We start from the raw sequence: 15,184 nt of genomic DNA on the forward strand, positions 1-15,184 counted from the left end.
CACAGCCCTGGCCCTGGGAGTGGCAGAGGCAGGGAGGGCGCCCATGTCGGGGTTGTGATGGGGGGAAGTCCTGCTCAGTGGGCTGGCGTCCCGTTCTCGGTCTGTCTCATGGGTGAGGCCCTGTCCCCGTCTGCAGATGCCCCACCAGTCAGGCCCCTGCACATGACAGGCACCTGGCTCAGGTGCGTGGGTGGTGGACCTCTACTGTGGGGAGGGTGCTGCGTGCTAGGGTGAGCCTGGGCTTATGGCACAAGTGTGGAGGGGTTCTTGGAAAGCCGGCACCAGCTGGAGAGGGTCCCCACTGCCAGCCTTGGGTGCTGAGCAGGTGCTCTGTCCTTCAGGGACTCCCTGCCTGGACTCTGTCCACCGCGTGGCCCCGGTGGCTGTGCCCTGCCTATTCTAAGCACCCGTGTCCCCATCTGCAAATGGTGCTGCTCAGCGGGCCGTGGGAAGACCGGGGACGTCCCCCAGAGAGGCTGGCCCCACACCAGGCCCCAGGACCTGCCCAGGGGAGCATCCTCTGCCCTGATCATTCGAGTCCCTGACTGAACCATCGTGTCGGCCTCTGGCGTGGAGCTGGACATGCTGCACCACAGGTGGGACCTGAGGATCTGCAGGGGTGTTCCTGAGCCAGGTGGCCGTGCACATGAAGGTGGAGAGAAGAGCCGCCCTGAGGGTGGAAAGCCCAGCTGTTCCACGACAGAGCTGCTGGTAGCGGTGGCAGGGCCTCTGAGCCACCAAGAGCAACATGGCTCAAAATGAAACAAGAATCATTTCTTTTCCTGTTGAAGGGAAACTACCCCCAGGAGCCCACAGAGTGGGGGCCCCCTCGCCGCACAGGCGGGCTGTGGGGCAGGCGGGGTTTCTCCAGGAATTCCCCTGCTTCCCACTCACCCTCCTCGAAGGTCTGGCCCTGTGGTGGTGCTAGACACAGTTCAGGGGTACGGCCTGGAAGGGAGGCTGCAGTGCCCAGGAGCCCCTGCCTGGCCCTGGAGAGGTGAGCGTCCTGCCGAGTCCCCGGGCTGGTGCCCATCCTCCAAGGTGGGCGTCATTGCTGGAACTCTCAGGGCTCATGGGCGTCTGCTGTGTCTGGCCACCCTGGTGGTCGAGGGGTGGACAAGGGGTGGACCGAGGCTTCAGAAAGCCAGGGCTCCAGGCGTTGGCCCGGCAGCTCTTGTTCCGGGCTTGGAAGCGTCTCGCCTCCTTGAGCCCTGGTTCCTCCCCTGCAGGACGGGGGCAGGAGGAGCAGCTCCCCCTTGTCACCACACTTCTGTGAGCTCATGGAATGAAATGTTGGCCTGGCGTGCACCTGCAGTAGGTGTTTGAGCTGTGGTAGCTGCGGCCTACAGCAGCTCTTCCACCACATGATGGAGTCTGTGTGTTTGCAGGGGGCCGTGAGAGTCACCTGGCTCGGTGCAGTGCGCAGGGCAGGCCCCGGTGTCAGAGCCTCCATTTTGCAGAGGGGGAGGGTGGGAAGGACGTCACGTGCAGGCGATTGGGGCTCCCGGCTTCCTGGTGGCCCCATGCCTTTGGTCATGCCCTTTCCGTGACTCCACTTCTTTCCATGGGGACTCTGCCAGGACTGGGGCTTGACTCCCGCCCTCCTAGCCTCTGCCCCGGGCAGCAGTTGGGTGGTCTGCTCACCATGCCCCGGGGGGAATGGCCGAACAGGGGCACAGGTCAGCTTGCTGAGTGTCTCCGGCCTTGTGGCTGGAAAGCAGCTCTCAGGACTCTCTGGGGCCCCTTGGCATCTTTCTAGGTGGGTGGCCCTGAGCCCACCTCCTCCCTGTACCCCCATGGCAGGAGCTCCGTTTTGGGAACCAGTGGAGCGAGCGTGGCTGGACAGGCCTGGCCCCGGAGCTGGGCAATTTCCATCACGGCACTCCTCTGGCTTCCTCCTTGGCACTGGCTGGGCCAAGCCCTCCTGACTTCTGGGTCCCTGGGATGGTTGGGTGACTCCGTCCATGAGGCTACCTGAATTCTCGCTTACCCCAGCCATCTTTAGGCTGGGGGGATGTGGGTGCTTCCTGGTAAAATCAGATGCCCTGTAGTTCTCCTAAAAGGGCCAGCATCAGATTTGGGGTCCCTGGTCCTGGCCCCTTGGTTCAGGACTTCATTCTGGCCATGTAGGCTGTACCTGGGGGATGGGCGTCCCTTGAGGTTTGTGCCAGTCGTAGGGGTGGAGGAGTAGCAGCTGCATTGGGAACCCGTCCCTGGGCAGGCACTCCGGGATGGGGCTCTGAGTCCCACAGCCACTGGCCAGTCATTGCCAGACCCTCAGCTCTCTAGGGACAGACCCTGCCTGCTGGTCCCTGTTAGGGGCCAGTTCTGCAGGTGGTCACTTGGCTTCTCCTTAAAAAAAAAAAAAAAGCCCATCCTGCCCTGGGAAACCCTGGAATCATGGGGAAGCGGGAAATGACAGTAGGGAATTGGCATTTCCTGAGCCAGCGTCTGGGGCATCGGACCAAGTGCAGGGTGAGCCGGGCAGGGAGGGGTGCAGCCGGCTCTGCCGTCAGCCTAAAGCCATGAGCGACCTGGGTGCTCTTCTCCCTGTAGCACTGGGGCACACACAGGGTGGTGAAGGGGGCATGACACAATCAGGAGGCTGGGTCACAGAGGACCAGGGGTCTGGCAAGACTTTGGCTTGCACCTCCCAGCTGCCTGGCCCAGGTGTGCCCCCGCTGTCCCCATCTGCCTCTAAGCTGTGAAGAATTTGGGAGTGGATGCTGCTCTGGGGCTGTTTCCTCTTCTGAACCATGGTGGTTCAGGCAGCCTGGTCCCAGGTTAAGTGTGCCCCTTAGCGCCTGGGGCATCCCTGGACAGTGGCCACCATGGGCATCTGGCAGCCCCACCAGCCTGGTGGGTGATCACAGCAATGGCTGCAAGACTTGGGGAAGGTGGTGCCTGCATATCTGGTTGAATATAGCTGGGCCTGGTGTGAGGCCTGTGGCTGCAGCTCCCATGGTGGGCTTCTTGGGGGAGTAGGCATGGCAGGGTGGGGTTCCTGCAAAGACCCTAGCCCTCATGCCCCGGTTAGTGGGTATCTTCACCTCTCAGCTCTCTCTGGGATGCTTCCTGGGTGCAGTTGCTGACTGCTCATGGGGAGCCCCCTCCTGACCACCCTCTTCCTCCTGTGTGTGCTTCCCACTTCCCTCACTGTGGCTGGGCTGCAGCTGTACCTGCCACCACTGGATCTAACCCCAGCGCCCCTGGGCTGTATGAGTGGGCTGTGCAAGGGTGGCCATCAGCCTGGGCACCACTTCCTGTTCTTCCTTCTGCCCCTGGACAGTCCTCAACTTGCTCAGTATGGCCAAGAGGACCTAAAACACCATCCCCTTGCTGTTTGTGACAAAACTTGTCAACCTGTCTGTCTGGGCTTCAACCTGCCATCTGCACAGTGGAGCAGGGCAAGGGTTTGCTCAGCTAGTAGTGATGGTGATAGTGGTGGTGATGATGATGTAATGATGGTGTTGATGATGTTGGTGATGGTGGTGGTGATGGTGGTGGTGATGTTGATGTTGATGGTGGTAGTCATGGCGGTGATGATGGTGATGCTGGTTGTGATGATGGTGATGTTAATGTTGATGGTGATCATGGTGTTGATGGTAGTGGTGATGGTGGTGATGTATATGGTGGTGGTGATGGTGGTGATATTAATCTTGGTGATGGTGGTGATGGTGTTGATGTTGATAGTGGTGATTATGGTGATCCTAGTAGTGATGATGGTGGTGGCAGTGATGATGGTGGTGATGATGGTGATGATGGTAATTGTAGTGATGGTGGTGATGTTAATGGTAGTGATGTTGATGACAGCGATGTTGATGGTGTTGATGTTGATGCTGGTGATGATGGTGTTGTTAATGTTGGTGATGATGGTAGTGGTGATGGTAGTGATAGTAGTGATGATGGTGGTGATGATGGTGATGATGGTGATGTTAATGATGATGGTGATGGTAATCGTAGTGATAGTGGTGGTGGTGGTAACGGTGGTGATGATGATGGTGATGTTGATGGCAGTGACCATGCAGAAGTGTTATTGCACACTCGCTGGATGCCTTCACAGACATTGCTTTAAGCTGAGTTTTATAATCAAGAGTGGTTTTCCTGCCGAGGCCCTTTGGGCCTTGATGGAGCCTGTCTCCATGAGGGGCCACTGCCTGTGCCCTGGGAGTTTGAGGTCAGTCAAGACTGAAGGGTGTTAGGTTGGTGTCTCCTGACTGAGGCTTGGAGAAGGTCAAGGTGTGTGGGTCACTCTTCCTCATTCTCATGCTCTGGTAGCTCGTGGAGGTCTCTGGGGGAGGGCCCTCACAGGGTCTTATAGGTCTGGGTTGCAGATCTGCCCCTGCCTTTGGATCCATCTCTGCTGAGGACTGAGCTGCCTGGCCAGCTGCACTTGCATGCTACATGCCTCAGGGGCCAGAGGCCTCAGGCAGCACTCCTGGGCCCCTCATCTTGACATCACTCCCCCTCACTACCCTGCGTCTCCCAGTCTCCCCTTGTACCAGCCCCTGATCTTGCACTGGGGAAACTGGACAGGGTCCCCACCATGGTGGCCTCTTGGGCTGGGAGGGCAGAAGGGTGGGAGGCAATGTCAAGGGGCTCCATGGAGCTCAAGGAGGGAAAGGCCAGTGTTTGGCTCTTCCTGGGTGAGGGGATAGGGAGTCAAGATCCTGCTTTCTCTGCATTTGTGCAGGGGTTGGTGATCATAAAGGTGGGTTTGGCGTTCAGAGTCCTTGAGGGTCTCTTGGTCACGTGGAACCTGGGGGACCAATCTCACAGAGGCAGAGGCCGGACAGGAGTCCAGAGCCTGACCGACCTGGCCTGGCTGGGCTCTGTCCTGAGGCTGGGATGCCGTGGGCTCTCAGGGAAGCATCCGTCCCCTCTCAGTCCTGGCAGGAGCCTGTCTGTGCTGGCTCTGCAACCTCGGTCACTCCCAACTCCCACATGTCCATGGGGCTGGCAGGACTGTGGCGTTGTGTCTGGTGCAGACCCAGATCTCTGTCCCTCCCTTGGCGGCGTCCCGCCTGGCCTCACCGTGGCTTCCTGTGTCCACCGCTGCTTCCTTCTCACCCCTTCCCTCCTGGTGCACTGGCCGGCCATGGGGGGCTGATCATGGAAGGGCCCGTCTCACTGGGCCCTTGGGGCATCTCTGTGCGTGTCACGGCAGGTTGGGTAGGGCAGGGCTAGGGAGCAGGCCGGTCAGGGGTCTGCGTGGGGCCGGCAGTCCTTAGGGCCACTTCCTGGGGGTCTTGTGAGCAGGTACGGGCCGCAGTGAAGGAGATGGACACCTTGGTGTGCAGGCCCCATCCTCCTCTCTCCTCCAGAGTCTGGGTGGTTCTGGAGAACCCCTGGCTCAGAGCAGGGGCCTGAGTGTCCAGGTCCCCGCAGGTGGGTGACTTCATAGGCCTGGCCGAGGTGGGGGGCTGGACCTCCCCGTGGGGCCCCTTGGCATTGCCTTCAGGGAGCTCCCCCATCAGACCCTGCTTTGGGGCCCGCAGGCTCCTGTGGAGGCAGGCCTGGGTCTCTCCCGACTATTCAGCAGGGCCAATCTGGCCTGTCCTCAGATGGGGCTGAGATTTGGGGCCCGGGTGTTGGTTGGGGAAAGGGCAGGGTAACCTCAGAAGAGCTGAAATTCCAGCCTGGGCCACCTGAGCTGTAAGCTGACACCTGGCCTGGAGGCCGCTAGCGGGCCACGCTCCTAGGGCTGGAGGTGACAGGCCCGAGTCTTTGCCTGCCCCTGCGGGGAGGCGGGAAACAGACGCGCGGCAGGTACGGAGAGCCCACCCCGCCGAGGGCCCATAGGGCCCATCTTCAACAACCTCTGCTGTTGGCATGCCCATTTTACAGAAGGGGAAACTGAGGCTCATCTAGGTTAAGGGGTTGCCTAGGGTCTCTCCATCAGGGAGTGGTGGGTCTTGTGGGCCCAAGGGTGAGCAGAAGCCCGTTCTCACCATGGCCGGCACCTCCTATGTTGGGCACGGCTGCCTGCCCCACACTGGTTCCTCAGGGCCCCTCACCCTCTGGGGCTTGCGGACACTTCCTTCCTCTTCCTCCTACACTAACCACCTTCAGCTTCCCCCAAACCTTGACGCGCCGTGGTCCCTGCCACGTCCTCATCCCAGTCCCCACCCGTGCTGCCCTTCTCCCTCCCCTGGGCGGCCAGGGGAAGCAGTACTTCCGGAGGTGGGGGCTGGAGGTGGGTGATCCAGGAAGCTCTGAGGGCCCGCTAGCTGCTCGCAATGGGGTTTCAGTTCCGGGGGGGTCCCCAGGCAGGTGGCACAGGGTTGCAGGGACGTTGCAGGGACCGGGAGCAGGCAGGCTCAGGACCAGCTCTCATCTGGGTGCTGGTTGACCCAGTGGGCTTCCTCACTGCAGGCCGAGCTCCTCCCCCCTCCCAGGCACTCTGCCCTTCCTCTGCACCGTCCTGGATTCCCCACCATGGAGCCCACCGGACCCTACCCCACGCTCCCCCATTTGGAACGCTGTCCTTCCCTCCGCTGGGCTTCCTGGGGCCCCAGATTGGATGGTCCGGGTGTCCTCTGTTGTTCATCTAGACAGGTGACCTGATCCCTCGGCCCCAGCCTGTGGCCTGCTCAGACCCTGCCGCGATTGGCCCTGCAGATTCCAAAGGGATGTGGGGACTTTGAGTTCCCCTCTCCAAGAGCCGGGGGTTCCCTGGCTGCCCAGGAGGGGGCTGGAGTCCTGAGGGCTCGCCCCCGCCCCAACCACAGTCAGACTGGCATTTCCTGCCACCACCTCTGCCTCCCCCGCCTGCCAGGCAGAGGCCGGAAGGGAGTTGGTGGGGGTTCCCCAGGCTTCTTGCTCTGGGGTCCAGGCAGCAGAAGCATCCTGGTGCTGGTGAGTGTTCTGGAGGGAACTGTGCAGCTCAGGAACTTTGGTCAACAGGGTGTCCCTTCCCTCTTCCAGCAGACCCTCTGGGATGTGAGTGTCCCTGGGGTCCTGAGTGGTGCCTGCATACACCTGTGGTGGGAATTCACCGTCTTGGGGAGCAGGCTGTGCCATCACTGGGCAGCAGTCAGGACAAGAACGTTCCTTAGTTCAATGTTACTAAACCTGCCGCTTAGCCCCCGACACTCAGGATCTGCCATTTGGGGGCCCAGGGAGCTGCTCTGTGCATGCCCTGAGTGCTGGGCATTCCGGGGCATTCATCTCTGGTACAAGGCTTTTGCTCCCGGCCTCCAGGTATCTGCACTTTAGAGTCAGTTTTGTGCCAAGGGAGCAATCACTCCACCACTTCTTCTGTGCAGTCTTCCTGGATAGAAATCTAGTAGCTGTGTGAGGCGCCTTGGCCCGTGTAGGGCTGCTGGGCACTGCCCCTGCCGGGATCAGGGCCTGCTTTCTGCTCTTCCATTTAGCCCTGGAGGTCCCTGAGGGCTTCCTGAGCTCCTCCTCGCCTGGGGTTCGGAGTCACACTGATTGCCTGTGGTCCCTAAGTGGGCACAGTGGGTGTAAGGGGTGTGAGGCTCTGGGATTGTGGGGCCCTGTGCGGCTCAGGTTCTGAGGTTCCCAGATCCTGCCATTCAGTTTTGCCACTCAGGCCCCTCTGCCGCTCCCTTGTGTGGGGAGGGCTGTGTGTCTGCTGGCTCCTGGGTTGGGTCTGTCTGTGTCTGAGGCTGTCCCTGTGGTTTGGGGGTGAGCCTGGAGGGCCACAGAAGCCAGTGGAGACCAGCTGGTAACAAGTGCTCCTGCAAGTCCAAAGTAGGATTTTTTTTTTTTTGAGACAGAGTTTCGCTTTCGTTGCCTAGGCTGGAGTGCGTGATGGCACGATCTCTGCTCACTGCAACCTCCGCCTCCCAGGTTCAAGCGATTATCCTGTCTCACCCTGCACCACCATGCCCAGCTAATTTTTGTGTTTTTAGTAGAGATGGGGTTTTGCCATGTTGACCAGGCTGGTCTTGAACTCCTGACCTCAGGTGATCCATCCATCTCAGCCTCCCAAAGTGGTGGGATTACAGGTGTGAGCCACCCCGCCCGGCCCCAAAGTAGGATGTTTTAAGAATAATGCCTGTGGGAGCCACCACTTATCAGGGGTGGGGACAGATAAATGGCCTGGAAGAGACAGAGCCCGCGCGCACGTGGACAGGGCCCTTTGCTGTGAGTAGAGGATGTCGAGGCATTTTTTTGCCTCTTCTTTTTTAGTATTCTCTTCCTGGCCAAAAAGCATCTCTCTCCAGAGGATTCTAGAAAACACACGCAGCCTATTGTCACCCAGGCTCTGGGAAGGTGTCTGCTGTGGACGGAGTCTGTGTAAACAGGAAGGGCTGGGAGCAGGGCCCAGGGGCAGCTGGCTTAAATAATTCAGCTCCTGAGGTGGCCTGGAAGGCTGTCCCAGAAACCTTTCAGTCCCCTCCTCCAACTCAGAGTCCCCCTGACTCCCCAGTCTTCCCAGATTACATCTGGAGCAGGGGGTGGGTGGAGAAGCTGAAAGAATCCAGGAGTGACTTCTCCCATGGCCTTAAAATTCCCATCTTCTTCCCAGAGGTCAAGAAGAAAGGTGGGCAGCCTTCCCAGGGGTGCCTGGGGCCTCAGGTCAGGCCACTCCAAGGCCCAGCTTCTGAACGCATTGCTGAGGTTTGGGCTCCCTGCATGGCCTGGGCTCCTCCCAGGTGCTCCCAGGGCTGCCTGGTGGAGATGCCTGCAAAGCTGATTTGTGCACAGTTGCGCTTTCTTGTCCTTTCTGCCTTGAAGTCAGCACAGTGCTTCCCTGGATTGACCTGGAGAAGGAGGGCCCAGCCCTGGTCCAGGCTCAGCCTGCGTGGATTTGGGACTGAGCAGAACTTGTTGCTGAGTAGGTGTGCCTGTCTGCATTTCACAGATGAGGAAACTGAGGCTTGGTAAAGGGAGAAGCTGACTCAGGTTTCCTCCAGCAGGGGTCAGCTGAAGGTGGGTGAGGTGGGGCTGTGATGAGGCAGCCGTGTGGCATTCCCAGGGTCCCCGCAGTGCCCTGGTGGGCATGGTTGCCTGGCCTAGGGGCAGCTGCAGGTTTCTGGGAGTGTGCCTTTGGGGCAGTTCTCATCACACACCTTCTCTATGCCTCAGTTTCCCTGTCTGTCACAGGCTGGTGGTGGTAGCTTCTCTAAGAGTTGCAGGAATCAGTAACATCAGGTTATGCAGATATTTCATAGACTCATGTGAGCAGCCTGATTTTGTGTTTGTCTGTCTTGGACACACTCTTTTTTGCCTGCTTTCTCTTGTCAGCCCCTAGCTGTTCTCTCCCTGGCCTTCTGCACCTGGGGATTCTGGATGTGGAGACCTCTGGGCTGCATGTGTTTGACATCTACATGTGGGTCCTGCCTGTCTTCCTCCCAGGAGTTTAATGACTAATAGGGCTGGTTTGCAGTACCCGTCTTAGCCAGTAGGTGCCACCAACATCTGGTTCTGGAATTCCTTAGTTCAATAAAATGGCTTATTCCCAATATTGTGAATGATGAAGGTTTCCAGTGGGTCAGACAAGGCTCGTTTGCTGGTGGGGTCTGTACCCCGACTGCGATGGGGCACTAGTGGCAGCCAGGCCCCTGCAGTGCTGGCTGAATCTGGGCAGTGCTGGCTGAATCAGGGCAGTGCTGGCGTCCAGGCTTCCTTTCTGCACCTTCCTCCCTGGGAGGGGAAGCGAGAGGGGGGTATGTGGAGCAGGCCTGAGGCTGCTGGACAGGAATGGGCAAATGCTCCTGAGCAGAGGTGGGCACAGGGTGGCAGAGCCTCTGTGTTTCTGCTGCCTCTGAGCTGGCCTTGGACAGCTTCTTGGGGCAGCAGAGCTGTGTGAGATGAGAAAAGTGCCGGCTTTGGACGGGGTCAGGACTGGTGGTGGCATCCTAAAGCTCATACCATGTCTCCCTGAGACACAGGGTGCACAGGAGGCAGATGCCCATGAGAGGCCTGGCCCAGGGCTTCCTCCCACTCTAGCCTGGCACCCAGCGAGTGAGCCAGTGCCCTGGACACGGCTGCCCTGAGGTTCGGGGAGGTGAACTCTTCCCGGGGCTGTGGAGGGGTGCAGCCAGGGGTGTCCCCTGACCTGGGGCATGTGGGCTCAGTCACAGCCACTCTATGTGTTCATGGTCCTGCTCGACTCCCCAGAAGTGCCTGTGATTGCCACAGGTCAAGGCATGGAGGGCCTGAGAGCCCATTCTGCAGATGGGAAGGCTGAGGCCTAGAGAGGGAGAGTGGCTTGCCCCGTGTGCCCAGCCCGTTGGGGGCAGGGTGGGGGCAGGCAGGCAGTGCCTCCAGCTCCCGGCACGTGCTGCCGTCTGTGCTGCCTTGGGTGGGCTCCGACATTTCCCAGTGGTCTGCTCAGGCCCATGGGGCAGTGGATTCGCCACCTGGGAGCCTCCCTTCCGCCGTGCCAGCCTCCAGGGTGCGGGGCGGGGGGGCGCCTCCTGAAGCGTGGTTGGGGCTTTGAAATCTCTGATTTCAAAGGCGGGAGTGTGGGAGGTCCCAGCCTATCCTGTGGCCTCTGTGGGCTGCCCTCTTGCTCCTGGCACACACCCAGGCCTGGCACAAAGCCACCCAGCAGCGTCCAGCCCACTGCCCACATGGGAAATGCCCCATTCTACCCCTCTGGTCCCCTCAAACAGACCTCAGAGCATGGAGCCAGGGGCCTGAGCGTCCGGTGCCCGGGCGACCACTGCTGTGGCACCTGAGCAGGTCCAGGCAGTGTGGCCTGCTGGTTAGAGCCACAGACATGGCAATGGGTCAGCAGGTGCTGCCAGTCCTGGCTTGGCCACAGGCGGCTCTGAGTACTCAGGGCCTGGCTTCCCGCATCTGTAAAATGGGAGAATCACAGTGCTCACTGCAGACCCCCCAAATCCACGAATTCACCCACGCTCAGAACTGACCAGGTCCTGGTACATGGCAGGTGCTCGGAGACACCAGCCTTTATGCCTTTCATGATTATTCCCAGACCTTCACCTTGAGTCCCTGTGGAGATGGGCAGAGGGGCTGACTAGTCCCGGCCACCAGCCACTCCTCCGACTGCTTTCCCGGGTGGACGGGCCTGGAGTGCTGAGGGTTGGAGCGACCCAGGCGAGCATCCTGGGGCTCACTCACAGCGGGTTCTTCCTGAGTCTGCCGCAGGCCCAGCCTCAAGCCGGGGTCAGGCGCAGAACAGTGCCTTGGAGGGGAGCTCCGGGCACACCTGGCCCCTAGTGAGTGTGAATTTGCGTCAGAGAGCTGTTGAGACCCATGGGGCCACCTTGAGGGTGCCGGGGTCTTCCTGCGGGTGCGTCTGTAGCTGGGGGGAGCAGGCATTTGGTGGGGCCCGGCGTCACCTGCGCTGACCACTCTCCTGCGGCTTTTTGTCTTGCAGATTTCTCCACCCAGGTGAACTCGTCCCTCACCTCCCCGACGGGGCGAGGCTCCATGGCTGCCCCCTCGCTGCACCCGTCCCTGGGGCCTGGCATCGGCTCCCCGGGGCAGCTGCACTCTCCCATCAGCACCCTGAGCTCCCCCATCAACGGCATGGGCCCGCCTTTCTCGGTCATCAGCTCCCCCATGGGCCCCCACTCCATGTCGGTGCCCACCACCCCCACCCTGGGCTTCAGCACTGGCAGCCCCCAGGTGAGTGCGGGGCTGGGGAAAGGGGAGGGGTGGGCCTGGGGGTGGGGCTGTGGCTTCAACTGCAGGACAACCGCCTCATCGTGAGGCCTCTGGGAGGTAGGTGCTGTGGTCTCCCCGCTTGACGTAGAGTATGCAGAGCCTCGGGGGCAGCATGCCGCGGGAGTTTGAGCCCAGGTCGGGCTGACTGCTGAGCCTGGGCCCCTGGATCATCAGCTGAGGTGCCTTGCAGCTGGTTATCTGCCCACGTGGCCCCTTCCTGTGCAGGAGGGCTCGGGACTCCCTGTTCCCATGACTGGGGGGCTCAGCAGAGAGAGGCTGTGGTCTCCCTCAGGCCTAAGCCTGCTTCCCCAAAAGCCTGTGGCCACACAGCCTGGGTCATCGCCTGAAGTCTCTGCTCACACCCAGGCCAAAGGGTCCCCAGGGAAGGCGTGTTCGGGTTCAGGGCACCCGCGTCCCCTCTCAGGGATGCCGGCCCTGGGACCTGCGGTGGCTGGGTGTGGCAGCGGTGCTCTGTGGTCTCGGCTCCCCCATGGCTCTGTGGGCGCCTGGCCGTCTGTGGGGTATGGGGACCTTTTCCACTGTTGAGGTTTGCTCAATCGCTTCTCCAGCTCAGCCTGGCCCTTTGGGCTGTTTCTGGATCAGGAAGGGCTGGTGCCTGGCAGAGCCTGGCACAGTCCAGATCTTGTCATGGGGAACTTGGGGACCTGGTCCATGCTCCCCTTCTTCCTTGGAGAAGACACCCCGAGTGTGTCTCGTGGAGCTGTCCCCAGCCCTGGGGTGTGCGGTCTGTGAGGGTGGAGGGCGAGGCTGGGCCTCCTCCCCTGGTTCCCGGTGGTTGCTTGCAGATTTCCACTTGGCTGGCCGGAACCTCCCAGACTCTCACTAGGCCCTCCCTCTGCAGGGGCTCCCCAGGTGAGCAAGGGTGCTCCTTCCGCTCTGAATTTCTGTGTTTGGATTTCGCCCTTTGTCCCTAGTAGCTGAAGGCTCCATGGCAGAGTTTTGGTGCCATCTCAGGACAGCCCACCAGGTTGGGACTCGCCCTAGCAGCTCCTCTGCGCACACACAGCTGACAGCGCCAGATGTGTCCTGTGGACTCCCAAGCCCCCTGCTGCTCTGCCTCAGTTTACCTAGGGAAGGCAGTAGGCCCAAGGGATTGCACGTGAGGGGGCCAGGAGGCAGCAGGTGGACACCTAGTCCCAAGCCCCCATGCCATCTCCCGGGTAGCCCAGGACTGCTCCTGACCTAGGACTGGGCTGTGGCTGGGGTCTGGAGCCGGCCTACTGCCCATCCACCTGGGCCTGTTTAGAGCTGGCCTTGACCTCCCGAGCTCCTTTTCCCTGGAGAATCTTGCTGGCTTTCTGGGCCAACCCCATCAAAGCCCCTCTGCTCTGGGGGATGTGTGCAGAAGAACTGGGGCCTCTGCTCCGTGTCCCCCTCACATCACCTGGCCTTCCAAAAGCAGGCAGCAGGCCCAAGGTGCTGGCACGAGGGAGGCCTGGTCGTGTTATTTTTAGCACAGCAGCCCTGCCCCTGCTCTTGCTGGTGGCACGGTGCCCTGTGGCGAGAGGGTGATGAAGACTCGGCTTCCGCCTATCCCTTGGCTCACTGGCTGGCACCTGCTGGGTCCCAGGGCCCCAGGATGGCCCCTTGCTGGATCCTCCCAGGTCTGCCGCCTGCCCTGGACACCCAGGGGTCTAGTGCACAGTAGGTTACCCCCTGCGGGTGGCAGTGGTGCTCCCAGAATCCTCAGGGGTGCCTGGTGTCCTCGGCACTGTTGAGCCCTTCTCGGGGAGGGGATGGGCAGCACTAGGGGAGGAGGCTTTTCAGGGCTGCTTCTGGGCTATTCTCTGTCGCTTCCTGTGCAGCCAGGCTCCTGGCACAAAGTAAGGACTTGTTGAAGCCAAGTTGCTTGGGAGTGAGTGGTGCAGGTCCCCTTGACACTGGCGAGGGCCCTGGGGTGGGTGTGGGTGAGGAGCAGATGGGGGTTGCCCCAGACGTTCCCTGCCTGGCCGCTGTTGGCGTCGGTCTGCCGTTGGGCTGTGGGTCTCACCCGCAGTTAGTTTGCCGTGGTCTGAGGCCCATGCTTGACTTGGCCCTGGTTCCCCAGAACCCATAGCTCCTTCCCTGGGGGTTGAGTCCAGCTTCGAGGCCTCAGCAGTTTGTCTTGGAACCCTGGGGTTCCTCACACTCATGGGAGTGTGAGCAGGGTTTCGGGAGGGATAGGCCCCCACTCCTAGCCCCAAAACCACAACCACAAAGTCAGAGTTGCTGGAGCCAGAGAGATTCTCTGACTTCTGCTCCTGCCGCGGAGGGCCGGGCACCCTGCCAAGTGCTGCCTTCTGCCTGAGCAAGACCATGGCCGGGAAGGGCCTTCCATGTGGCCGCGTCCAGGCCACTTGACCCCTCCTGGCGGGGGAATAGGAGTCTGGTGGACTTGGGTAGACCCAGGCCAGACCGCAGCTGCCTGGCCCCCGAGCTGTCCCAAATCTCTTCCCTGGTCTGGAGGCTGTACCTCCAGAGCAGGCCCGGGGTACATTCCCCACAGTGTCCCAGAGCCTTCCTGGCTGCAGCGGCTCACCTGGGCATGTTGCAGGTATTGATGGAGGGAGTTGGCGCCAGCTTCCACACAGAGCACTTCGGAGTGCCCGGCGTGGAGCTGGACTTGGTGTCAAGGCCTCTGAGCTCCAGCAAAGCCTCCTGGCGGGAGGGCCTGTCCAGGGCCTGTGAGGCTGTGATGTGTGCACAGGGAGTGTAGATGCGAGGCTGAGCGGGCTTCACGGAGTCGGAAGCAGGGCAGCACTGGCACCCACCTGCCAGGGACTGAGGTCGGAGGGGAGTGTGCAGAGGAGCTGGTTTGCTCCTGCCTTGATGGACAGATGAGGCCCAGCAAGGCCCAGGGGCCCGCTCCTGGCGCAGAGTGGGCCTTTCCCAAGTCGGGGCTGGTGGAGAGACCCTTCAGGGGCTCAGGAAGGAAGGGTGTGGTGAGTGTGAGGAGAGAGCCAAGAGAGGGGCAGGAGACCTGGGTGGGGCATCGAGGTGGCGGGAACTGAAATAAGTGCCAAGGATCTGAAAGGGGAAATGGGATGGCCCCCACCCTGGCCACGCATGGAGTCCTGAGGCTCCGGCAAAGCAACAATGGCAGCCTGGCTCTCCCGGGAGCTGGAGCAGGGAGTGTGGGAGGAGTGTGGAGCCCACTGGGGGAGGGACAGAGCAAGGCAGACCCCAGGGGCGGCCCTGTACTGTGCTCCAGGGGCTGTGAGCCAACCTGAGGCCCAGCAGCCTGGGGCTGGAAGGGCGGAAGAATGCCCTCCTGGCCTCTCTGTCCTGGCACAGCCTCGCTTCTGCAGTCTGGACCGTCCTCCAGGTGAGTCCAGAGAAGCAAGGTGGGTGGCCCCAGGGCCTGCAGCCAGGATGGGCACCTCAGCCTGGGCTCCACTCTTCTCAGATGTGCAGAGGCTCACCGGGCCCTGGGCTCAATGGGCTAACCAGAGCCTCTGATCTCACTGAGGTCTGGGGGAGCCAGGGACGCACCCTGAGTTCAGCACAGTAGCTGGCTTGGCCCTAACACTGAGAGGGATGGTGACGCCTGCCATTCCGTCCTGCCTGGAGT

General features: G+C 61.1%; 1 protein-coding gene across 3 annotated transcripts in view; it reads left to right on the forward strand.

Annotated features, from left to right (window-relative positions):
• Window positions 1–15,184, forward strand: part of RXRA (retinoid X receptor alpha) — a 112,559-nt gene that overhangs the window by 63,733 nt on the left and 33,642 nt on the right. For 2 of the 3 annotated variants that reach the window (XM_032165590.2, XM_032165591.2), the window contains exon 2: window positions 11,324–11,574. In XM_032165590.2, coding sequence (XP_032021481.1) covers window positions 11,324–11,574 — 251 coding nt within the window. Of the gene's footprint in view, window positions 1–959; window positions 998–11,323; window positions 11,575–15,184 lie in introns of those variants that run through there. The other variant, XM_032165594.2, reaches the window with a different exon arrangement.

The sequence above is a fragment of the Hylobates moloch genome, unplaced genomic scaffold, assembly GCF_009828535.3.
Source record: "Hylobates moloch isolate HMO894 unplaced genomic scaffold, HMol_V3 SCAFFOLD_10, whole genome shotgun sequence".
NCBI classification, from domain to species: Eukaryota; Metazoa; Chordata; class Mammalia; order Primates; family Hylobatidae; genus Hylobates; species Hylobates moloch.